Source organism: Gadus macrocephalus, chromosome 19 (assembly GCF_031168955.1).
Source record: "Gadus macrocephalus chromosome 19, ASM3116895v1".
In the NCBI taxonomy this organism is placed as follows: Eukaryota; Metazoa; Chordata; class Actinopteri; order Gadiformes; family Gadidae; genus Gadus; species Gadus macrocephalus.
Window position 1 is genome coordinate 4,823,315 of NC_082400.1, and position 26,422 is coordinate 4,849,736.

General features: G+C 41.1%; 1 protein-coding gene across 50 annotated transcripts in view; it reads left to right on the forward strand.

Annotated features, from left to right (window-relative positions):
• The first annotated feature begins 405 nt into the window (after positions 1-405).
• Positions 406-26,422, forward strand: part of LOC132447368 (NACHT, LRR and PYD domains-containing protein 3-like) — a 60,200-nt gene continuing 34,183 nt past the window's right edge. For 22 of the 50 annotated variants that reach the window (XM_060038013.1, XM_060038021.1, XM_060038018.1 and 19 more), the window contains exons 1-8: positions 406-509; positions 2,292-2,391; positions 8,905-9,021; positions 9,096-9,140; positions 9,968-10,084; positions 10,159-10,275; positions 10,350-10,466; positions 10,541-10,585. In XM_060038013.1, the coding sequence (XP_059893996.1) occupies positions 2,306-2,391; positions 8,905-9,021; positions 9,096-9,140; positions 9,968-10,084; positions 10,159-10,275; positions 10,350-10,466; positions 10,541-10,585 (644 nt within the window). In that variant the 5' untranslated portion in view covers positions 406-509; positions 2,292-2,305. Of the gene's footprint in view, positions 510-1,059; positions 1,281-2,291; positions 2,392-8,904; positions 9,022-9,095; positions 9,141-9,967; positions 10,085-10,158; positions 10,276-10,349; positions 10,467-10,540; positions 10,586-11,699; positions 11,773-14,486; positions 16,277-16,555; positions 16,730-17,145; positions 17,320-18,413; positions 18,588-18,673; positions 18,848-19,030; positions 19,078-19,585; positions 23,728-26,422 lie in introns of those variants that run through there. The other 28 variants (XM_060038049.1, XM_060038056.1, XM_060038055.1 and 25 more) reach the window with 21 other exon arrangements.

Sequence of the window (26,422 nt, forward strand, 5' to 3'; positions counted from 1 at the left end):
TGAAGCAGAATCTTCCCAACTGCTATCGTCAAACATTTATAGAAAAATAGTTCAAAGTATTTATGTTAACATTACTGTGGGAGTGTGTGTGGAGAATCCACCAGCCTCACATGGTGGATTCTGATTGGATGACTTTGGAACATGACTTTTTTTCTATACAAAAATATTTCCATTTATTGATTCTAATCATATCTGGTGGGCAAAAGAAAACAATTAGTCAGGATAGCGATGAAGGACTACGTTATAAATGATGGCATAACATGGCATCATTTATACCATTATGGCATAAGCATAATACTGTCTTGAAATAAATACTTAGCTTCAATCTGTAAATATTAGTATATGGATGGGCTCCGCCTCCAGTACTCCTATCAGTTAAAACATTCTGCCACCAAAAACAACAATATATATATCATATATATATCATATCTACAAAATCTCTTTCCCCTCGCATTTTACTTTCACTTTCAAATCGAGGCGTGCGCATTTTCTTCTAGCACGAAATTAAGGTAGGTGTGCTATATTCGAGAATCTAAATGTATACACTTTGCTGTTTATTATTCTTCATACAGTATCGCTATCTTGGCACTTAGAGGCTCAGAATTATCCAAAGTACTAAAATATCGATGTGATACAGGCCCTATCTTTCTTAAACCACGAAAATAACGAGGGAATAGGATCGAAGGATTTCCTCTTAGGCTTACGTGTCCCTTGTGGATCACGTAAAACGATAATATTTGGCCTGCTTTTAACTATTTTGAGGATTTCAAAAGAAGCTGATAAAACGTGGACACTTGTTCCGTTAATATGGTTGCGTAATGGCCCAAAGTAATTTCTATCGTGTGTGTGTGTGTGTGTGTGTGTGTGTGTGTGTGTGTGTGTGTGTGTGTGTGTGTGTGTGTGTGTGTGTGTGTGTGTGTGTGTGTGCGTGCGTGCGTGCGTGCGTGCGTGTGTGCGTGTGTGTGTGTGTGTGTGTGTGTGTGTGTGTGTGTGTGTGTGTGAGTGTGTGTGTGTGTTAGCGCGCGTGTTTGCGCGCTCCGGAGGAGTGGCGCAGTTAGTTAGTTAGTTATAAATAACGCCGACTTCAACCAGAGTTCAATGAGGCCCTGCCACACCAACCAGATTATTGGTCGTTGGACAGTCTGGCGAGCTCGTTGACCTGAGTCTGTTGAGGTTCGGGGTTCTTTTCCGCCATCCCACGTGATACTTCTCAGCGAGTTAGAGGCAAGTGACGCAGGAAAAGAAGGCAGAAGGAAAAAGAAAGATAGCGAGAGATAGAGGTACAGACGAGTGACACAGAGACGAGGATAATAAAAAGTGCTAATGTGAAACGAAATTATGTGTCAAAACATAAAGGTTTGAACAAACAAAGGAAAATAAAACTTTCTATTCGAGTTGAATACCCCCGCTATCTTATTTCATTGTGACTATCATATGTTTCTCATCTATTTAATATGCTATTAAAATAAGCTTTGTGTGTCTGCAGGCTTAAAACAGAAACAGGCAAGAAACTATTTATTTAGAATTCTTGTCCATCTTAAAAGTGGACACAAATGAAAAAGTTGTCAATGTAAATCTAGCTGGGCTTTTTTTAATTATCAAAATGTAGCCGTATGTTGTTTGACCAAAATAGGTACTGGTAAGTTGAGGTGTGTGCATGCCTACAAATGTGAAAAAGGAGAAGCAATGAGTACTTAATGCGTCCAAAAGATATTTGGCTTCATTGTCCAACTGTCAAAAAGGACAATATTGAGTTTGCCCTATGGGGCTGGCAGGGTACTTTTCCATCTATAAAGAAGTAAATGTAAATGAGAATGTAACCAACCACCTTAAAGAGGAGAATAACATAAACTCTCTCAGTTTGGACACCTTTTCATAATTAACTTGCTTGCGAACACAACAATATTTTCTTTGTTCTCCTTTTTAACTCATTGCACTTATTTCCCTTTAAGTAGCATCACAGTCAGATTTCACAAAACGTTTCCACACAGAATGGATATGCTACATATTCTGTTGTATAGAAAGGTTCCATTCTCCAGCTGATTACACCAATATGTTCAGCAATATATAGTACATTAAGAGTTGTAGAGGCTACTCAGAAAGAGTTTACATCCACCACGTCAAAACAGGTAATGCTGTGTTATCCTGCAAATCATTACGATCAGTATCGTAATGAGTATAGAACCACTTTCCCTTTCACTTTTTAATGGCTTTCCTGGATGTAGATAATGAAACTGCTTGGACACAGAGAAATGTTGCGCTACTCTCATTGCTGTTGGGCTTGTGTTCAGGTCGCCAGTCTACTATGAACGAGGAGAGAGGAGAGGGGGGACCTCCTACCTCCGAAACCACTCAGTCTGAGGATCATGACCACCGGAGAACGGCTAAGAGGTGAGACGGAGATCTGTAAAACCTAATGCTCTCCTCGAGTTCATGTGTTAATTTGCATTTTTAACATTCAAGCCCAACGACAAGAGGGCTTGTGGAGGGGCACACGTTTGAATTAAAAAAAGGTGAACATTTTCAAATGCATTAACTTTTCCAATGTAAGAAAATAAGCAATTGTGAAACTGAATTTCTCGTTGATTTTTGCAGATATCTAACTCCTTAAAGAGCTACTTTACCGCTGGAATTATGCATTAAAAAATTCTATGTATTATGCATTTACAAACATTTCAAAATTGGTTCATCCTAGCCTGAGAAAAGGTAGAAAGAGTGTTTTTATGGTCCCTCTGGCTCAGAAATCCTCCAACTACCACAATGCATTGCGCTCGCCCTGCCCGCCTGTTTACAGGCCCTATTGGCGCGAGTGGTAGCAGGAGCAAACTTTGGGTAAACATATCCCCTTGATACGTTGACTAATTTAGACTTTGTTTGTATATTACTGTACAGCATAAAAACATTTGCTAATTACAGTAGCTCAGCATATCAAGTATTTGTACTCAACCTTTTCTCCCCAGTTGAAATAAGTGTTTATCTTATACAGTAGGCCTACTTTAGTATAACAGCACTTGTGTTAGTAAAGAAATCACAACAACCAACATGCATTTTAAGTTTTATTCATGAAAAAATATGAATTATTTACAAAAATAAAATGTGTTTGCTAGAGTCAAAATAGTCAAATCTCATCTTGAGCATCTACTGTCCCCTGGTAGCCACGGTACTGACCATCTTGTGCTGGGTAATTAGCTCTGATGGCCTAGACAACACAAGCTCGCAAAACAAGGCGATTGCCACTCCAAAGTCTCTCGCCTTGCAGTATCCACTCCATGAAATGTCGATGCTGTCTAAGGAAGAAAGAGAACAACATTAGCAAAGCAAGATAAATTATGCCTTTAGTAGCCTATACAGCAATACAGAGACTTCAAGCTAACGTAACGTAGACTATGCTCTGCCAATAAGATCGGCTACTGGGACTCTTTTGTAGCCAATGTGTTCGTAAAAGAAAAAATGATAGTTACGTATGTCACTACAGTTCGATGAATTCCAGATGACCGCCAGAGCCAGAGGCGGTGCTTTAGCACTGGATGTTCCATCGTGCGCATGTGCAGGTCGAGTAATTATACCAACAAAGCCACCTGTGACACCTGGGTGACCCAAGAATCAGATTCAGATTCTTTATTGTCCTTGTTTAACAGAGTTAATCAACGAAATTAAGTTTAGAGCATCACCACTGGCATAGTATATAAATATAAATATATTAATAAATAAAAAAATAAAAATAAAAAAAGATAAATAGATAAGTAAATAAATAAATAACAATAATAACTTGAATAAGAATGCAGCCAAGTCCAGTCCATAGTTGTGATGTGTGAGAGTGAGGGGGGTTGGGGGGCTGCAGTCCTGCAATAGATGGAAAATAGTGTTATATGAGTTATATGACCGAGGGGGTGGGGTGGGGGGTGCGGGGGCCAGGTTGTTCGTTCAGCAGTCTGACAGCCTTTGGATAGAGGCTATTGGTCAATCTGCTGGACCTGGAGCGGATGGAACGGTATCTCCGTCCGGAGGGCAGTCGCTGGAAGAGATGGTGCGCTGGGTGGACCTGGTCCTTTAGGATGTTGTTCACCCGGCGTAGGCAGCGGGAGGTGAAGACTGTGGAGATCTCTGGGAGGCTCTTCCCAATGATCCTCCCCGCAGCCTTGACCACTCTGTGGAGGGCCTCCTTTTCGGCCCTGGTGCAGCTGGAGAACCACACCAGGAGAATATATATATATATTCCGTAAATCACCCGAGGATCTGTTCAAACTGGATCTTCTCGCGGAATCTGAGAAGTCTGAGTGACAGAGAACTCTGGCGGTCATCCGGAATTCATAGAACCGTAGTTACATATGTAACTATCGTTCTATTTCATTCCTACTGACGGCGCTTTAGCACTGGATGACTAATACCAAAAAGGTCACGAAAAGTGCTCACTAATTATGGGCTCGAAGCCGTCGACAAGACAGCCATCGCCACAGGATGAGGAGCAGCAACATTAATTAACCCTGTCGAATCGGGCAAACGTACATGATGAGGACCATGTAGCCGCGGAGCAAATGTCCTGAAGTCGAACCCACTTCAAGGCAGCCCATGATGTAGCCATACTCCTGGTAGAGCGGCACTTAACGGCCAAGGGCACAGGGAGCCCCTGTGCTCTATATGCATTCAAGACCTCAAGCAGCCAACTCGATTGATTGGTTTACATCAGGGATGGGCAACTTTCATGATAAAGAGGGCCACATTTTTCATCATAACCATCGGAGGGCAACATGACTGCACACTTCAACTAAACGTGAGCTGAGAGAAGCTACACAATTTTGAATTTGGTAGATATGATTTCCTGTATTCTGGTGCATTTTGGGGATGGCCACTACCTAAAAAATCATCCAGAATCATAACCTATGTACGGTATGTTAATTGAACCAACATACATTAATTTCATGTTTTCCATGCTCAAACAGCCACATGAATGTATTCAGTATTTTTATCAGTGCAAAGGACTCACATACATCATCATTCAAAAATCAAAAAACTGAGTCAAAAAACTGAAAAACAGTGGCCCAACATTAAGTGCAACAACTCAATGAACTCAAACCCAACAAGCAGTTGTAGTAGTTGTAGTGGCGACTTAATTGGATATCTTTAATGACTGATGACGCTTCTAAGCAAACTAGACGCATGGGTTTGCCTTCGAATTCTATGAATTCTTCTCATCTTTCTTGACCGAGTTTTCTGTAACTCGATCAATTATTATTATTCTTTTTTTTTTTTTTATATTATGTGCGGGCCTGACTGAGTGAGGCCGCCAGTTGGCCATGCCTGGTTTACATGATGGGGAGACAATCGTTTGGGAAGGAAGGATGGATTCGGCACCGCTCCTGACCCATCTGCGTGCCAGCGCAAACACGCCTGGCTCACTGACAAGGCATGGAGTTCACCGACCCGTTTTGCAGTCGCAATGGAAAGGAGGAATGTCGTCTTCATGGACAGCCGCGTCAGGTCTGCCTGACTTAGAGGCTCAAATGGGGGTAGACATAAGGACCTCAGAGCTACTTGCAAGTCCCATGATGGTGCCCTCAGGGATCGTGGTGGTTGAAGCCTCTGGGCTCCCTTAAGAAACTGCCTGACTAGGTAGTGGGATCCTACGGTCTGGTTATCCACCCTTGCATGTGTGGCCGAGATCACGGCCATAGAAATGCGGAGGGCAGAAGCAGCTCTCCTGTTGTCCAACACATACTGCAGAAAGTGTAGTATCACTACCACTGAGCAAGTCTCTGGTACTTCACCCCGTGCCACGCACCACTGTGAAAACAACTTCCACTTGTTTGCATAGAGCAACGTAGTGGAGAGTGCCCTTGAACTAAAAATGGTACGGACCACTGACTGGTCGCAAGACGTCAGCAGTGGGTCCTGACTCTCAGGGGCCACACGCACAGCCGCAGGCACCCTGGATTTGTGTGCCATATGCGTCCGCCTACCTGAGGCAGAAGGTCCTGTCTCTCTGGGAGGCACCAAGGCTCTCCGTTGAGGGGTTTTAGTAACGCTGGGAACCATGGCCTTCCTGGCCAATGTGGAGCCACCAGAAGTAGGCTGTGAGTGCCACACTGGACCCTGTCCAGCGTTGTCAGTAAAAGGGGAATTGGAGGAAATGCATAAAGCAGGCTGTCTGGCCAAGCATGAGCCAGAGCGTCCTGTCCTAGGTGACTGGTCCTCTCCGTCAGGGAGAACCAAAGGGGACAGTGGGTCGTCTCTTCGGAAGCAAAGAGATCTGCCACTAACCTGCCATACCTATCCCAAATCATGCCCACCACCTCTGGATGGAGTCTCCACTCTCCGGGGGGTTGGCCCTTGTTGGCCCTCTCTCTCCAGGGTCTGAGGACCCGAAGGCACTGCCCAGAAACCCTGACCATCTTGTGGAATATATAGACATTCTCGGGTCACCCAGGTTTCACAGGTGACTTTGTTGTTATAATTACTCGACCTGCGCATGCGCGAGATGGAACATCCAGTGCTGAAGCACCGCCTCTGGCAGTCAGTAGGAATGAAATAGAACACTTAGTAGTCAACTTTCCCATTTTCTCACTGTACCTAAAATGGAGTGAAATCAGACATTTTTGCCAGCCTCCGCCGAACGTTCCACTCTTCTCCAATTGCAAGTGGCGTTGTTTTCAAGACACACCAGTGGCAGGGTGTGTGTGGAGTCCTGTGCCCGTGTAAACCTCTGTCTGGGCAGCGGCAGACTACCCTTATTGTATAAAGACACAGTGCGTGGTGAATGTCATATAAAACATTGCTCTCTTTAACGATCAAACTCATCGGCTGTAATAAAAAGCCATCGAAAAGAAGACGGCGTTGTTTAATACTGGAATTGTCGTTTTAGGTCCATTTATTTGTCCCAATGAAAAATGAAACTTTTTTGTTGTTGTTGTAGTTTCAGTTTTGTTTTTCTCAATTGCAGATTTTTTATACAGTTTTATACATTTCCCTCATGCTGGCGTTACAAGGTTCCTCTAAGCAAGACAAACCGCTACACTAAGTCCTTCACTCCTTCCACAATCAGGCTATCGTTTTTCTCGATTGTATACACACATAAAATGGAACCATGCAAACAATTCTGAAAACGTGAAGGTCATATATCAACTACAAGACTCCAGAATGCTAAACTCTAAGCATTTTTGCTAAACTCTAAGAACAAACCTCATCATTTAGCACACTTGGTTCACCTGGATCACACTGGCCTTCAAAACGCAACAACTTATTGACAATAAGTCTAACTCACTTCTCACCTGTTCAAACTCAACTGGCTAAACACTTGAATCATGTGTCAGAGCATTAAAGAGGACTCGGTGAGCACTACTGTGTTGTAGATATGGTCATTAGGCCTGATCAGGATTGGAGGTGGGATACATACAGATTTACATGTAGATCTGCTTCACCTAATTTATATTCTTATTTTTATTTTTTGGTAGCCTACGAAAAGTTTTTTATGCAGTCAGTACAGCTGAACATTTGACTGTATTACAGTAAAAAATATATATTTGCCCCGAAAGACAGTCTAAACATTTTCTAACTAGTGTTTTTCATTTTAATTATCAGTGCAATTACAGTACTGTACTGTAATTTACCAAAATAGGTAACATGGGTGTATTGTCAGAACAATGTTGCAGCATCAACTATAGGTGTACAGTATGACTCTGGGAAGCTGGGATTGTGAGTTTAGCCCATTGGAGCTTATTGGATGGACAAATATGCATTGTATCCTATTCTGATACGATTGTGTCAATGCAATATTTATATGATTTATTCACAGTATTGTATTACAATATGGCAACAGTTTTTATACTATATGTACCACCTGATTGCAACTTTAAAAAATAAAGCTATTTCTAAACAATTGTATACATTCGAATATGTAACATGGCCTCATAAAGGCAAAAATGTAAATAGCATTTTGATGGAAGTGTTTTGAATTGATCACACCATTGTTTAATTGATGCTCTCTAAGAGATATTCATTTGATAGCTGTGTTTAGTGTTTGGTGGAAAAAAAACTGTTTTGAGAAGAATTTGTGTAGTTTTGACAAAATGATTAACTCTTCTCAGGTGAGTGTTTAGAGATTTGAGAAATTGAGCTGTAGTTTCAGAAAACGTGTTTAAACGATTGAGAAAAACTGTAAACACAGACAGAAGTAATTTAAAACAACTCTTACAACCCTTTAAACTTGGTTATTTCTATGAACCATAACAGGTGTTAGTCTCTTTGTCTCCTTGTACCGACCTATGTATGTTGATCTGTAGCCTCTGACATATAATTATCTTGACTTGTCTGTGAGTCTTACAAGTATTTTAAGTTGCGTGTTAGGACTGGGTAAGCTGCATATGAATTACCCTTCTTGGGATCAATAAAGTAGACAGAATCTGAATCTTGGTTTCAAACAGACAATGAAAAGATACCAGTTGGTTATTATCAGATCCCACTGATACTGATGTTCAATAGTCTGTGTGTGTGTGCACGTGTGTGTGTGCGTGTGTGTGTGTGTGTGTGTGTGTGTGTGTGTGTGTGTGTGTGTGTGTGTGTGTGTGTGTGTGTGTGTGTGTGTGTGTGTGTGCTTTTGTGTTGGTGTGTGATCAGTATGTGTGTGATTTCTCCACGGACAACACCAGTAGTCTTCACGATGGAGTTAATGCCTTTAAGTTTTATCTATGTTACCTTTAGTCACGTTTAGTCACGTGACTAAAAGGTATATAAATTAAATTGCTTAACTTGCTAACTTGCCAATTAGATGAGCCGATTACCCAAACAGCTATAGATAATGTTATGTGGGTTAGCCCAGCGCTTGTATCCATGGTCAAAACAATCATGCTTCAAATAACTTTAATAAAGAGAATTACAAACGTCCATAAATCCTGGTTCTTGTTTTTCTAGAAGAGTCCAGCAGGAGAGAGCAGACTCCCCTGGACCAAGCTGTGTCTCCATGAAGAGTGACTTGTCCATGGATAAACCTCTTAACTTTAAAGATGGAAATCAGTCTATTGAGAAGAGGTAAGGCTTTACCAGATATTATAAAGATACAGCTTCTATCAAACATCCATAAATCCTGGGTCTTGATCTTCCAGAAGTGTCCAGCATGAGAGAGCAGGCAGCCCTGAACCCAGGACTGGGTAAGCTGCAAATTAATCGCCCTTCTTGGGATCAATAAAGTTTTCTGAATCTGAATCTGAAAAACTGTAAACACAGACAGAAGTTATTTAAAACAACTCTTACAACCCTTTAATTTTGGTTATTTCTATGAACCATAACAGGTGTTAGTCTCTTTGTCTCCTTGTACCGACCTATGTATGTTGATCTGTAGCCTCTGACATATAACTATCTTGACTTGTCTGTGAGTCTTACAAGTATTTTAAGTTGTGTGTTAGGACTGGGTAAGCTGCATATGAATTACCCTTCTTGGGATCAATAAAGTCGACAGAATCTGAATCTTGGTTTCAAACAGACAATGAAAGATACCAGTTGGTTATTATCAGATCCCACCGATACTGATGTTCAATAGTCTGTGTGTGCGCACGTGTGTGTGTGTGTGTGTGTGTGTGTGTGTGTGTGTGTGTGCGTGTGTGTGTGTGTGTGTGTTTGTCTGTGTCTGTGTGTGTGTGTCTGTGTGTGTGTGTGTTTGTGTGTGTGTGTGTGTGTGTGTGTTTGTGTGTGTTCAGTATGTGTGTGATTTCTCCACGCACAACACCAGTAGTGTTCGCGATGGAGTTAATGTCTTTAAGTTTTATCTATGTTACCTTTAGTCATGTTTAGTCACGTGACTAAAGGTACATAAATTAAATTGCTTAACTTGCCATTAGATGAGCCGATTACCCAAACAGCTATAGATAATGTTATGTGGGTTAGCCCAGCGCTCGTATCCATGGTCAAAATCATGCTTCAAATAACTTTAACAAAGAGAATTACAAACGTTCATAAATCCTGGTTCTTGTTTTTCTAGAAGAGTCCAGCAGGAGAGAGCAGACTCCCCTGGACCAAGCTGTGTCTCCATGAAGAGTGACTTGTCCATGGATAAACCTCTTAACTTTAAAGATGGAAATCAGTCTATTGAGAAGAGGTAAGGATTTACCAGGTATTATAAAGATACAGCTTCTATCAAACATCCATAAATCCTGGTTCTTGTTTTTCTAGAAGAGTCCAGCAGGAGAGAGCAGACTCCCCTGGACCAAGCTGTGTCTCCATGAAGAGTGACTTGTCCATGGATAAACCTCTTAACTTTAAAGATGGAAATCAGTCTATTGAGAAGAGGTAAGGCTTTACCAGATATTATAAAGATACAGCTTCTATCAAACATCCATAAATCCTGGTTCTTGTTCTTCCAGAAGTGTCCAGCAGGAGAGAGCAGACTCCCCTGGACCAAGCTGTGTCTCCATGAAGAGTGACTTGTCCATGGATAAACCTCCTAACTTTAAAGATGGAAATCAGTCTATTGAGAAGAGGTAAGGCTTTACCAGATATTATAAAGATACAGCTTCTATCAAACATCCATAAATCCTGGTTCTTGTTCTTCCAGAAGTGTCCAGCAGGAGAGAGCAGACAGCCCCGGACCCAGGACTGGGTAAGCTGCAAATTAATTACCCTTCTTGGGATCAATAACGTTTTCTGAATCTGAGTTTCAAACAGATGTTGAAAAGATACCAGTTGACTATGATCAGATCCTACTGATACTGATGTTCAATAGTCTTGAAAAATATGATCATCATCCTTAAGTGTTTATGTGCACATGCGGGCGAGGGTGTGTGTTTTTGTGATTCTGTGGGTGTGTGTGTGTGTGGGTGTGTGTGTGTGTGTGTGTGTGTGTGTGTGTGTGTGTGTGTGTGTGTGTGTGTGTGTATGTATGTTTTCTCCACGGACAACACCAGGAGTGGTCAAATGTTGCCAGTGGTCTTATTCACCACAGAGTTAATGCAATGTATCTACATTACCTTTGGTCATGTTTAGTCATATTATGTAATTTCATGTGAAGGAAATTCCTTAATTGGCCAACTTTTGTGAGTGGACTACCCAAACAGCTATAGATAATGTTATGTTAACTCATGCTACAAATAATCTTTACAGCATTTTGAACGTTTTTGTAGCCTCATGACGTTATCGTACTCTACTGTACATTAGTTTTTCCCAAAGAATTTGATTCTACTCGTGGGGGGTTGAACGTTTTACAATACTACAATTTTGGACTTTCAACAGAGATTCACAATCTGAATCACAGCGATGTTAGGCGGGGTAATAACCACGCGATCAGCAGTATCTGTCCCGTGTGTCGAGCTGTGTTTACCTGCTCGGGAGGCGCTCGGGCAGCAGCACTCCTGTCTATAGAGCCATTCCTTGGTCAAGACCCTTCCCTAAACAACAGCCTAACTGAAGCGCAATTAAACCAGAGATGTCTCTGAGTATTTGGTATTTCTTTAGTTTTTTTTCCACATCCCAAATACTGAGTCACGAATCGATCATTTAGAAATACTCAATGTATGGGAATCGTCTGTGTGGAAAACACTGCGTTATATTTTTGACGGGCATGAGCCATTTGTCAAAGTAACACATAATATTAAGCTAGACTGATATTGAACTATCATATTAATAAATGGAAAAAAGTTAACAAACAGTTGGAAAAGGGTATTGGGTTTATGTGTGTGTGTGTGTGTGTGTTTCACTGTGTGTTTTTTTGTCAACAGACAACACCAGAAGAGGTCAAAGGTTACCAGTGGTCCTTCTGAACAGCATGATGAAACAGAGCAGACCTCCAAGGTGTGTAAATGAACACCAAGACCTTTTAATGAGCTGTAAATTAACAAACCACTTAATTTGTGGGCCCATGAAATGACGCAATTCAGAATTAGTCCTGGAATTGCGCCCAAAACCCCACTCACTACTCTTGATGCACGACTATGTAACTTGTGTACTTCTGTGTAAAGAGGATGATATGATAATCAATTTCTGATAAAAATGCAAAATTAAATGTTACAGAAAGCAACTAGCCTTAAAATATTAAATTGCTATGGGGAAATATTAGTTGGATATGTCAACTCAACATCACGTTGAGTCATGTAAGGAAAGACACCTGAGTGACTTTCCTTAATAATCAAAACATTTTTAAATAAACGCAGATCTACGGTTAACATCTACACTTTGTTTACAGCTAAAAATATAGAATAGATACGGGGAGATGGCTATCGGCATGAACAGCTATTCACATGTAAATCTAATGCAACTAATGCAACTGAAATCCATTATATATATACATATATATATACAAAGTTTGGTAACCTGTGTGGTTTATCCATAGATAGTTTGTTAACCTGTTTCAGAAGTTTTATTCTTGATACTGGTTGGAAAGCTGAATCTATATCTGAATCTATCCCCTAGATTTTTTGGTAGCAGTGGTGCTGTGAGTTGGTAACCTAGTAACACTAGGGGGGTCCGGGGGCATGCTCCCCCGGAAGAAAAATGGGAAAAATAACCCTTTAAATGGTTACTTCTGGTGAGATTTCTGGCGAAAAATGTACAGATTGAGCTTCCATATGACATAACAACTAACAGAGTCAAGGTATCTGCTAAGACCAGGGGTCTCATTCATAAAGCTGTGCGTGGGATCGTTACTAAAAGTGTACGTACGCCCAAAAGCCAAGTTTTGCGTGCGCCCAAAAATATTCAGACCCTGCGTACGCACACCTCTAAGCAATCTTTGCTTTATAAATCTTTGCTTTTAAAAATCAGCCGAAGGCTGTGTTTTTTCAAATATGCCGCACTTTCACCACATAAATTGCCGATTTCCGCGCAAAATATTCGAGGCTTGCATGATTTCATAATCCCCGCATTTTCGTTGCAAAAAAGTCTGATATATTTTAGCAGAAAGTAAAAAAATTCTGTGTTTACTTCACACAACAGCAGCCATTTCCCCCTGTTGCCATGGGTACGTTGTGAAGTGACGGAATTACGCGACGTGAACGTCATCGGAAAGCTGCATTTTCCGCAAGTTCCTGCAATTTTTGCAAGTTCCCGCAATTTCATCGCATAAAAATTGCATAAATGTCCCTCATATTTCATCGCATTTTTTAAGAAAACGTGCCGCATAATCAAGGATTTTTGGCCGCAACAATCACAAAAAAACACCACATTTTTCTGGAGGAACTGACAAGTGTGCGCAGCTGAATCAGCTTCACGTTCCGCCTGGTACACGCCAGTGTTAATTTTGGCAGCAAATTCTGATTTAGTCTTTGTCTTAGTCTTTTGAATAACACACCATTTAGTTTTAGTCCTATTTTAGTCATCTGAAATCTTTTAGTCTTAGTCTAGTTTTAGTCGACTAAATATTAGCAGATTTTCGTTGACTAAATCTACAGTGGACTTAGTCGACTAAAGTTTTTTTTTTAATGTAATGGTATAAAGGTTTGAATATGCAATACAGACACAGATTTAACGGTTGTAACACAACATGAATTTTATTCTTAACGTCATGACAGAACTCTCCTCCTTCAATATTGCATCAATCTCAAGTTTGATCTTCTTCTATGGACTTTGTGCATCATTAATGCATGAGATGTACAATGAGTTGAATTCTGGGGCTTATTTTTAACAAAATAAAAGTTAAATAACTGCTAAGGCAAAGGGGGGGCAAACCCGAGTCAATATTGAAAATATGGCTAAGAATTATTAATGTGGGCGGGAGTTATTTGGAAAAGGAAAATTCTCTTCGGAAAATTACGCCACAAGGCGGCGCCAAAAACGACGACATTGTATATCTCCAAATTGGCCAATGGAATTGGCCAAAAACGTTATACGCAAAGATTCACTGGAGTCAGCTGCATCTTTTGGCATATGCCACGCCCATTTGCGTCTGAGATCTTTTTCGCAAAAAAGCGAAAACAGCTTAACTGACTTTTCGTTACTCCTCACACATTTCTTGCCCAATTGACACCAAACTTTGCAGACGCACATGACAAGAAATCAGCAAAACTATTTTGATCCGACCATCGTTGACGAAACGGTAGCGTTTTGAATATATGTTTCGCATTGCAAATCAGTAAAAACTATTTTGATCCAACCGTCGATGACGAAACGATGGCGGAAAATGCGTTTGGCGCCGAAACTCCCACACCGAACCTCTCACAGTCAAAACCTTTATATCCACAGGTTCACGGTAGCGTTTTGAATACATGCTTCACGTTGTGCCGGCGAAATGCACATCGCTTGGACCCCTGGATAACTGCTTGCAGTTGTAGTTTTATTTATTTTTTTGAAATTATTTAGGCAATTATTTATTTTGCAGTGCCGCTTACAATCTAGTAGCGGCGGTGCGCCGCTGCTCAATGCATATAGGGGAAACACTCCTATAGAAAACAAGTGACACTGTAGTAAGGTCGTAATCAGGCAGGATGTCTGTTCTAGCCAGAGGACATTAGGGATCTGATGTCCTCAGTTAGTTCAGAGTGATGTTCTCATCAATGTTTGTTCTTTTCCAGAGTGTTCTTCCTGCAGAACCTGCAGAACATCCTGCTCTGGCTAGATTCAAGAATACTTTGAAGATAAAGACCCAGCCTGTGTTTGAGGGATTAGTTCAACCAGGAAAGCCAACACCTCTGAACAAGATCTACACAGAGCTCTTTATCATAGAGGGAGGCAGTGGAGAGGTCAACAAGGAGCATGAGGTCAGACTGATTGAAAAAACGTACAGGAAACCAGCCAAAGAGGAAAAAACAATCAAATGTGAAGACCTCTTTAAACTCATACATGAACAAAAAAAACAGAAGATCAGAACAATATTGACAATTGGAGTTGCAGGGATTGGTAAAACCATCTTGACACAAAAGTTCACTCTGGACTGGGCTGAAGGCAAATCCAACCACGACATACACTTCACATTTCCCTTACCATTCAGAGAGCTGAATTTATTAAAAAATAGAAAGTTCAGCTTGGTGGAACTACTTCATCACCTCTTTAATGACACCAAACAAGCAGGAATCTGCCAAAACGACCAGCACCAAGTTGTCTTCATTTTTCATGCTCTGGATGAGTGTCGACTTCCTCTGGACTTCAAGAACAACGAGATCTTGACTGATGTCACAAAGTCAACCTCGGTGGACGTGCTGCTGACAAACCTCATCAGGGGCGACCTGCTTCCCTCCGCTCGTATCTGGATAACCACACGCCCGGCGGCAGCCAATCAGATCCCTGCTAACTGTGTTGACATGGTGACAGAGGTGAGAGGGTTCACCGACCCACAGAAGGAGGATTACTTCAGGAAGAGATTCAGAGAGGAGAAGCTGGCCAGCACAATCATCTCCCACATCAAGAAATCACGAAGCCTCCACATCATGTGTCACATCCCACTCTTCTGTTGGGTCACTGCTACAGTTGTGGAGGACTTCTTCAGATCATCCAGGAGAGGAGAAAGGATACCCAATACCCTGACTAAGATGTATATCCACCTCCTGAGGGTGCAATCCATAAAAGGGGACAGGAAGTATCATTGGAGAAAAGATCTGCATTTAAAGAGTACTAGAGAGATCATTGTTATTCTGGGAAAACTGGCTTTTTCCCAGCTGAAGAAAGGCAACCTGATCTTCAACGAGGCAGACCTGGCCGAGTGTAGCATTGCTGTCAAAGCAGCCTCAGTGTACTCAGGAGTGTTCACCCAGATCTTTAAAGAGGATTATGAGCTGAACCATGACAAGGTGTTCTCCTTTGTCCATCTGAGCATCCAGGAGTTTCTGGCTGCCCTTCATGTCTTTCTGTCCTATATCAAAACTGGTGTCAATCTGCTCTCAGAAAAACCACCAGCCTCTGAGGCAAATGATCTCCTGCTCCTCTGCCAGAGTGCTGTGGACCAGGCCTTACGGAGTGAGAACGGACACTTGGACTTGTTCCTCCGCTTCCTCCTGGGCCTCTCTCTGGAGACCAATCAGATTCTCGTACAAGGCCTGCTTGGACCGACAGGAAGCATCCCAGAGACCAATCAGGGAATTGTCAGTTACATTAAGGAGAAGATAAGTGGAGATCTTTCTCCAGAGAGAAGCATTAATCTGTTCTACTGTCTAAATGAGCTGGGGGACTGTTCTCTAGTGGAGGAGATCCAGCAGTACCTGAGATCAGGAAGTCTCTCCGGAAAATCTCTCTCCCCTTCTCAGTGGTCAGCTCTGGCCTTCATCCTACTGTCATCAGAGGTGGACGTGTTTGACCTGAAGGACTACTCTGCTTCAGAGGAGGGTCTTCTCAGGCTGCTGCCAGTGATCAAAGCCTCCAAAACATCTCTGTAGGTGCACTGACCACATACATATATTAACTATCATCTATCATATTAACTATCATTTATTTTAGAGATTTGAAAATGCCTGTGATATTAGCAAGATAATCCACTAATTTATAACCCTGTAGTTCATTCTTTATTGATGACAGCACACCTTGTCTTGGATTATCCCTTACTAATGTAGCACTGTTTACTGGACATTCAAATCAATATTCAGGTTACAGAACAAGCATTTATTTCATATACAAGATTGAGGGATCTAACATGTTCTTATCTATTGTTCAGGCTGAATGGCTATCATATGTCCGAAAGATTCTGTGAAGCTCTGGCTTCAGCTCTCAGCTCCAGCTCCTCCAGTCTGAGAGAACTGGACCTGAGTTCCAATGATCTGCAGGATTCAGGAGTGAAGCTGCTCTCTGCTGGACTGGGGAGTCCACACTGTAGACTGGAAACTCTCAGGTCAGTTTTATTGTACTTGTTGTGTACAACATATTATATCTGAAGATTTGACATAGGTATAAAACAGCAGCAATCTAAAATATAGTCAAAGTAAAAAAATATATAAATATTTACAAGCCTAAATAATCCTGCAATAATACTACAACGTTTAGTTGTTGCTACATAGTTTGTATAGCAACAACTCAACACATAAAATGTATTTGTTATAGGCATCTTTGAGAATTTTAATTTGATTCTGTTGTTTGATGAACAGGGAAATATGTGATTGGCAGAGAGGAGAGGTCAGGACGGAGAAAGTTTTTGCAGTGTTTATGACGGAAGGATCTGAGTTGTGTCCTAAAAAAAAGTTAATAGTCGCTGGATTTTTCAGAGTCTGTCATCCTTTTAAATATGAAATATGTATTTATATTCACAAGACTGAAAGGCTGTCATCTGTCCGGGAGATGCTGTGAAGCTCTGGCCTCAGTTCTCAGCTCCAGCTCCTCCAGTCTGATAGAGCTGGACCTGAGTAACAATGATCTGCAGGATTCAGGAGTGAAGCTGCTCTCTGATGGACTGGGGAGTCCACACTGTAGACTGGAAAGTCTAAGGTCAGTTATATTTAATGTGCGGTTAAACATGCTAGTTTGATGAAATCAGTAGCATTTAATGTGTTCAATATAATAACTAATACTATAAGATGCTTATTTAGATGAGAAACATCCTCGATGTAACCTTTTCTTTAAAAAAAGCAGAATGGGGCCATGATTGTGAATTTTCTATTGTGGTGTAACAGCAGTGGCTCAGGTGGAAGAGAGAGTTACATCATTTGGGCCTGGCGTGTTGGTGTAGGTGGTTAACCCATCCCTGTCTTTCCATCCGTCGGTATAACTTTGTCATGTCTATGACTAAGAATAATTGTAAAAAAGTAACGTTATGGATATACGTAGACATACTGTATATACATAGACTCTGCATTGGCCTTACCGTACATCAACGTTGCCGCCATATTGGAGAGGCAGAGACTGGCCCGTAAACAGTAAAGGCGTCTCCGGTCATTCTGGATAGAAAGCACTATAACTTTTACATTTGTCGACCCAATTCAATGAGTCATTTTAATATAGGTTTATGTGTTTGGGAGTGAGAAAATAAACAAGCACAGCTCCCCCGTTCACTTGTATTTCTTTACAGGCTAGTCTTGGGCTCTCCAATATAGCGGTGTCACATACGTTAAGATGCTTCGGGTTCTACACACATTTGCTAGTGGCGATAGATTGTCTTGTTATATAGCACAGGATTTTGGACAACCAATCCAAACACAATCGATCGGCAAGTCCAACCTGTCCTTCCATAAGACTACAGTCCCAAATCCATTCCATTCTCAAACAAACTTTTATATGATAATGTTTTTGCCTTAGACATAGATTTAATTGATTCCAAACCGTTTGTTCCGAATGATATAATTTTAATTTTGAAGTCAAATCTATTTATCTTTTTTTCAATGTTTGCTTAAAAATATGCCCTGTGCATTGAATCGGTATCTCAAAGGGATGGATGAATTGGTCCGGCAATATAGATGAGGTTGTGCTGAATTTAAGAATGCATTGCGTTGATATGGTTAATCTTTTTTTACGTGGAATATGAATTATAGCTAAATGGCCAAAATAGCCCTTAAGGGTTGATAATACCTTCATGTTGATTTTAGGCTGACTGGCTGTAATCTGTCAGAGAAATGCTGCAGAGCTCTAGCCTCAGTTCTCAGATCCAACTCCTCCAGTCTGAGAGAGCTGGACCTGAGTACCAATGATCTGAAGGATTCAGGAGTGAAGCTGCTCTCTGCTGGACTGAGGAGTCCACAGTGTACACTGGAAACTCTCGGGTCAGTTTTACTCGAACAGGTGATTATGAAATAGTAAATCATTATTCATGAAACAGATTCATGACTGTGTGTTTGTGTGTGTGTAGGTTGTCTGGCTGCTTGGTCACACAGGGAGGCTGTGATTCTCTGGCCAGGGCTCTGAGCTCTAACCCCTCCCACCTGAAAGCGCTAGACCTGAGCTACAATTTTCCAGGAGAATCAGGATTCTCGCTGCTCTCTGCTGGCCGGGAGGATCAATCCTGGAAACTTGACATTCTCAGGTATGGAGAGGAGAGCTCAGTGCCAATGTCTCCTCCTTGGATTAGAATGGACACCCATGTTCTCCCTATTATGCTGTTAATAATAATTATAATATTGTGTACATTTTGCTTGCAAACCAATGAATACATCAGGTCATAGTGTCAATGTTTCAGTTTGCTGCTCTCCATCTGTTTACCCCCCAGAAAGATGAACTGTGAAGAGGGAGTACTGAAACCAGCCCTACAGAAGTGTAAGAGTCACATTAGTTTGATTATTCAAGATCGATGGTTGAAATCATGGATCTTCATTGAACTGTTGATAAAAAACTTGATAAAAGTATCTGTGGATGTTTCCACAATCAATCAACCAAACAGTGAATCAAACCTGTTGCTGAATCTAATTTGAATGTTATTAATAATATTAACAATAATATTAATACTACTCAAGTACATTTAATAAAAATAAACATTAATCATCAATCCATTTTTAAGTGCTATAATTAATTATTTTGAGTATATTATAATTATTATTGGTAGTTGTAGTAGTGCACAATTATTAGCATTTGGTTATTTGTATTATTTGTATTATTATTATTAATAATACTATTATAATTATTATTAGTGGTTTAGGTCATATTAATAATAATGTTATTCCCATTATTTGAATAACTGAATAATTATTTTCTTAAAAAATCAGACTCCATGAAATGGCTGACAGTCAAATTTCAGCCCCCTAATAGTGTCTTGTTCTCTTGTCAGATGCCTGTGATCTCACACTGGACCCAAACACGGCCAACAGCCGACTTTCTCTGTCTGGGCACAGAGAGGCGACGCTTGTTGAAGAGTATCCTGATCACCCAAAGAGATCTGATACCTTGAGACAGGTGTTGTGTAGAGAGGTTCTGACTGGCCGCAGTTACTGGGAGGTAGTTTGCAAAGGAGGTGTTTCGATAGTTGTGACCCACAGAGGAAGAATCACCAGGAGCCGAGAGGGCTATGACAACAGGCTTGGATCCAACAACAAGTCCTGGAGTCTTGAATGTCATGGTGATCGTTACTGTGCCTATTACAACGGTAGAAAAACAGACAAACGTCTCCTGCCCGCTGGCTCTAAGAAAGTAGGAGTGTATCTGAACCGGCCTGCTGGCACTCTGTCCTTCTACAGAGTGTCCCCAGGTGTTGATGGGTCTAAAGACACACTGACACACATCCACACCTTCGAGTCCACATTCACCCAGGACCTCTACGCTGGGTTTGATTTATTGTGCACTGGTTCCTCAGTGACCCTATGTAAGCTGTAGTAACACACACAGATTCTCCTAGCTGTGTTAAAGTGTCCCTGAGCACTTAACCCTAACTGCTAACTTTGGATAAAAGCTATTACCGTTAGGGAGGTAGACAGGAAGGCAGGCAGCATTATAGCTATTCTGTAGGACTTTGTCTTTCTTTCTTAGATTATATTGGCTATCGACAAGCCACAGCTAACAGAGGGTTAGATGTGCGGTTCAGCTGTTCTTTCCCAAACGCGGGGGGACCCAAACACAGAAGCAGACCATGGGGGGAAGAGGATTAGCCAGGGGTTTATTGTAGGGGAAATGGGGAATGAGGACGGTAGGAAAGACCGGAGGTGGGAAGACCTGAGATGGACAATCAAGGACGGATGACACAGCTGAGCTGAGTTGAGGGAGATGGAGAGGCAGGAAGGCAGGTGGCGTTACAGGCAGGTAGAAGGAACGCCGGCAGCATTACAGGCAGTGTTGGGAAATTTCACTTTCTACGTGAACTAGTTCAAAGTTCAAAGTTCAGTTCACAAATTTTAAAATGAACTAGTTCAGTTGAACGTTCATAATTCAACATTTTGAACTAAGTTCACAGTTCCAAAAAATGAAGTAGTTCATAGTTCTTTCTTTCAATATGTTGCTGTGAGATATTATTTTTTTCCGGTATTTTGATCACTTTGTGGTTTGTATAGGATGAAATAGAGTTGTTGAATCGTAGCGAAATACATTTTCTATCGTGTTTTATTGCACATTTAGCGCATTTTGTAAACCCCATTGATTTCTGTTGGGAGACTCATTGTTTGTTGGCCGGAAACGGAAAGGGGGGGTGTTCACATTTGGTGTTAGTCTTTTCGCTCGGTTCTAGCCCTACTGTTGAGTCGGAGAACCGAGCGAAAAGACTACAACCAAACGTAAACAGCCCCCCTTTCCGTTTCTGGCCAACAAGCAATGATTCTAGGAGGCATTCTAGTCCACTGAGCTATGAGCCAGAGAGCTAACGTAATGGATTGTACATAATTATAATTCCAAATTCGTCTCAGCCTTTATACCACAGATACTTTAGGGTATATAGCATATAACCGCGTTGTCTGATTACAGTTTAATTCATTTTTCACAATTAACAGCTCTCGTTTTGAAGAATAATCACCGCACCATTTGTTTCAATGGGAATCAGGACGGTCCGTACTTTCAACATAAAGTGTACATATTTATAATTTGAAATTCGTCCCAGCCTTTATACCACAGATACTATAGGGCAGACACATCCGGCCCCTTGGCCGTTTCTAACAAGCCCGCGTGAGGTCTGTGTGGCGTTCACAATCAAATGTAAATAATTGTATAAAAAAAATAAATTCAACTGCTTTTATTATGGAGGCGACTTTTGTTGCTTTTTTTGTGCGCACGTATGCAGCTTCTTATTCTCTGGTTGCAAGTCGCAACTAAAAATAAGTAGAAGAAGAACCCCGTCCACGAGCTGGCCACAAACTGAACTCACAGGAGACTTTAGCGCTGACGTGAATGGCTGTTATTGCTGAAAAATGTCAGCTCATGCGAAAAAAGAAAGGTTGATACAGAGTGCCGAGTTTTTAAACAAACATGGACTTCTAAGTAGTGTTTCACTGAAGTCAAATGTAAATCCGTGTGGTTAGATTATGGAGAACAGGTCGCTGTGTTAAAGGATTATAATTTGAATCGCCACTACAATACTAAACATGCTGAGAAATACGGCAACTTGACAGATGCAGATCGGGCACGGACATCTGAAGCTTTGCTAGCTAAGCTGCAAAAGCAACAAGGCCATTTTACCAAGTGTTGTATATCCAGGGATGCAGCAGCCAAGACCCGCTTTGTCATGTCCCACAAAATCCCACAAAAGTAGCAAGTAAGCCATTTTCTGAAGGGGAAAGAGTGTTTGGTGGATTCTGCTGCGCTAATATGCCCAGAGAAAGGTAGGTCGATCCAAAAAGGATCGACCTACCTTTCTCTGGTGAAATGTGAACAAACAAATCAGGATGTTCTTTCACTGATGATCACCCGTCAGCTGTCCTGCGCATATCCCCCTCAAACATTCAACCTGATTTCAGTGCACTTGTTCAAGCCAAGCACAAAGCAAATGAAATAGTGATAGCACTTTATAAAGTTCATTCAATGCTATTCTTTGAAAAATTGTAAAAACATGCACATTTTTTCACAATTGCTTTTGTGGATGTTAGTTCAATACTAACTAATTTGTACCATGTCTGCTTTATTATTTTCATATTCTTATCATAACATTTACTCTTACCAGTCACAGCTTATCAAATACCCTACATTTTACTTCTTTTTATAAAGAGATCAAATTAATATTGAGCTGAATTGAATTTAGCCTATTGGTCCGGCCCACCACAACAGTCTGTGTTTCTCATGTGGCCCTTTGGGAAAATCAATTGCCCACCCCTGCTATAGGGTCTATAGCATACAACCACATTTTCTGATTACAGTTTAATGTAACAGTAAGCTGACAACACCGCAACTGCAAATTAACCACACGGAGATAACCATGTCAACCAGTCAAACAAACGTTCTCATCTGTGCGCGCATCCGCCGTGTTGACAAACAAATAACCCCCCTATTGAACGAAGTTAAACCGAGTGAGCGTGCCGTTCACAGACACCAGAATGAACGAGTTCACAGAAACGTTCATCAGGCAGTAATACAGTACTTTCAGTTCACGTTCGCCGAAAATATGAACGAGTTCATGAACTATCGTTCTATCTAACGCATTTAGGCACAACACTGGTTACAGGCAGGTAGACAGGAAGGCCGGCAGCTTTACAGGCAGGTAGACAGGAACGCTGGCAGAATTACAGGCAGGTAGACAGGAACCAGAGTTCCCGTTGTCCGTTAATTACCGGTCTTTGACAGAAAAAAAATGAGGAGGACCGAAAATTGTAAGTGTCTCCGGTCAGAATGACCGATTGGAAATAAGGCCCCGTCCACATGGAGCCGAAACGGGCGAAAACGATCCGGGTTCATGCGGAATATTCAAGGCACTGGTTCTCCACAGAAAAAAGTGGAGCGGATCAACCCTGCGCGCATACAGCATGCGCGCTGTATACAAACATTCAGTCACGAGGAGATTCAACCTTTTAAATTGAGCAGCATGAATGTGTTCATTTGAATTGTGTTTAAATATGCTACAGTGGTAATTTGTTTAGCCAATTCATGTAAAACAATGAGGGTTTTGATTGTAGCGTAGCCTGTGATAAAATAAATAAGTTGTTACATTTCGTGCACTCGCTCAAATTGATCGCTATAGACTACCGTAGGTTTATGAACTAAACGGCGGCAAGCTAGCGAAAGCCGGCGGCAAGCTTTGCGGAGTACCGGTATTTAACAACCATGGCGAATCAAAATATGATCAAACACTTCTTCTTCTTCTTCTTGATATAGCCTGCCTATCAATTTTTTTAAGTGCAATAAACACAGACAATATCCGACCGATTTTTTTCCAATTTGACCGGTAAAATGAAACCTTCCCGGTCACATGACCGGCACAAATTTCTTCTAGCGGAAAAACTGACAGGAACGCCGGCAGCGTTACAGGCAGGTAGGCGGGAACGCCGACAGTGTTACAGGCAGGTAGATGGGCAGATGAACCAGAAGAAGGTAGGCAGGTAGGTAAGTGGTTGGAGATCCTGGGGTGAAGAGAAAACCATATTAAACTCACGAAAAACAGGTAACATGAAATTATAATTTGAATACCTGATTCCCAAAAAGCCGTGACTGGTAATCTGCTAATCACCTCCATGATCATTTAGACCTCATGATCAATGTTTTCAGTGCACTGCATTACTAGTTACACAGCAGAACACTGTATTTAGTTTAAGTGCTGTCTGTAAAGTTCTAGACACTATATAAAGCTATAAAAGCCTTCCCTACCTGTCCCTTCACATCGATATAAATGAGGATATAATGACCAAATAATCCAGTTTAAATGTGCAGGACAACATGTTCAATAAACATGGTTGCTTGTTGATTATTGTATTAATATTTTATGTTTATGTTGTTTTTAAGTTCTATCAAAAGCTTGTGTTCAAATATAATGTATCCAATGAGTGTCACAGATTGTTTGCATGCATGCTTCACCTTAGCAGCCTGTTATTACAGGTAGAACTTTTTGATATAGGAGGAGGAGCGTTAATAGGTCTTCTGCGTTGGCGGTAGAAAAAAAAAGACCACCTATGCGATAAAAACATTTGACATTTTGTTTGAAGTGAGTGATTCTTTTAAAATGTATCACACAGATGGATGGTACGTGACATTTGGTGCCAACAAATTAAAAAGTTAGTATAAATGTTAGTCTTGAGCCCTGCTGCCTGGGACAGCGACTACACATCATCCCAGAGTGAGTATTTTCACTGGGTTCCTAGTCCTAGATTATCATATTTAGGTTAGGGAACGCTGGCAGGGTGGTTGAAGACAATGTGAGGTAGATTGGGAAATAATTCCCTTTTCAGTATAATCAGTATAATCATCCTATTACACAGTAGTGTAATAACTACGTAATAAAGGTATTCAGAATGTCTGACGACTGAGTTGCTTACAAGATAACGATTTTCACTATATTACCAGTGTCCCCATTGCTGTTTCTCTTAACCAATATATAGGCCTATCCTCTTTTTAAATACCAATATGCATTGACAGTAAGAAAGAATGCTCCTGAAGACAGTGCAGTGTGCAGGTCTCATGAGCCCCAACCCTAAGACCTCCCGACGAGCTAGTGGTCGCCTTGCATTGTTGACCCCCTCGTCAGTGCGAGATGATGAATGTGTGATTGAACCACTGAAGTTGTATCATTCATATTGTATCCATGAACTTTAATACCAATGCTGTCCTAAGACAACCTTCTAATAACTTTATTTGATTTAATCAAATTATATATATATAAATATATATGCATAAATACATGTAGATATAGAAAGATAGATAGAAAGATAGAAATAAAAGTTGGTAAATACTTTGAATAAAGGATGGAAAAAGTTTGGCTGTCACTCCTGTGTTCATGAGTTCATGATACAAGGATTGGTGCATAGTATTCTACCTGCGGTTGAAACAACTCAATTGAATAATAGACAGAGAGATAAACAAAATAACTGACTTCAAAATCAAAAAAGTAAAGTGTACTAGGTTACCTTTCTGCCACTGTTTCAGAAATCTCCAGTATTGTAGCCAGTAAACAAAAAAGGTACAATATGCAGATAATATATTGATATTTCCTAAATATAAATACTATATTAAATAGAATTTCTGAAAATTATCCAAAACACTTTTTTCATTTTAAGTGTTTTGGGCTTAGCGTTCGAGGAAGAAGGGGGTGAGGGGAGTGATAAGACCCACGGCATGCATCGGTGCCTGTCATAGCATTGACATTTCTGTAGTCAAAACAGCAAGTACCCGCTTCCTTTCTCCACAAAGACAACTGGTGAGCTCCACTCATTTACAGTGGGCTCAATAGCACCGATCTCCACGACACGATACTGAGTAGTCAAACTGTAAGATTGTTGTTTTATTTGGCGCAGTTGTTCCAGTGTCAACGTCGTGTTGTCATGGTATGTCTGTTTCCTTGTTTTGTTTTGGTGTGTTCCCCTGTGTTTCCTGTTTTACTTTGGTATCTCTGTCTTGTTTCTCCCCATGTCCTGTCAAGTTTCCCTCCTGTGGGATTTCTTCTCACTCCCCTAATGTGTTTCAGCTGTTTCTCGTTGCGGGCCCTGTGTTGTGTATTTAAACCCTTGTCTTTCCTTTGTTCCTCGTCGTATCATTGTGGTGAGTTGTGTCCTATGTGTTCTCGGTGTTCCTTGCCTTTTTGCCTTTTTGGAGCTAATAAATTGTCCTTTACCTGAACTGTCTGCTATTGGGTCTTACCTGCCTGCCTGTCACCCGCTAACTCTAACACATGTACTGGGAACTGTGTCAACCCAGGGGGTGTCTTTAACAGCCCTGGGTAAGACATTAAACAGTCCTAAAACTAGACCCACGACATCCTCAATTTGGGAGGACATCAGAGGTATGTTCAGAATCTGCGAACATTCGCAGCGAGCGCGTTGACTTTAAGCAATACAATTTTAACGATTTTTAGACAACGTTCTCAACGTTTGTTTTAAACTGTCATCAAATTAAACAAACAAATGGAGAAAATAATGGCCATTGTATTAGCTGCAGCCTCCATGATAATTAACGAGTTGGTAACCCTTCCTTTTACAGTCCCCTAATTACTAGGTATTTACCCGGTACATACATGGTAAATCATAGTGTATTACTGGGTAATTGCCACTGG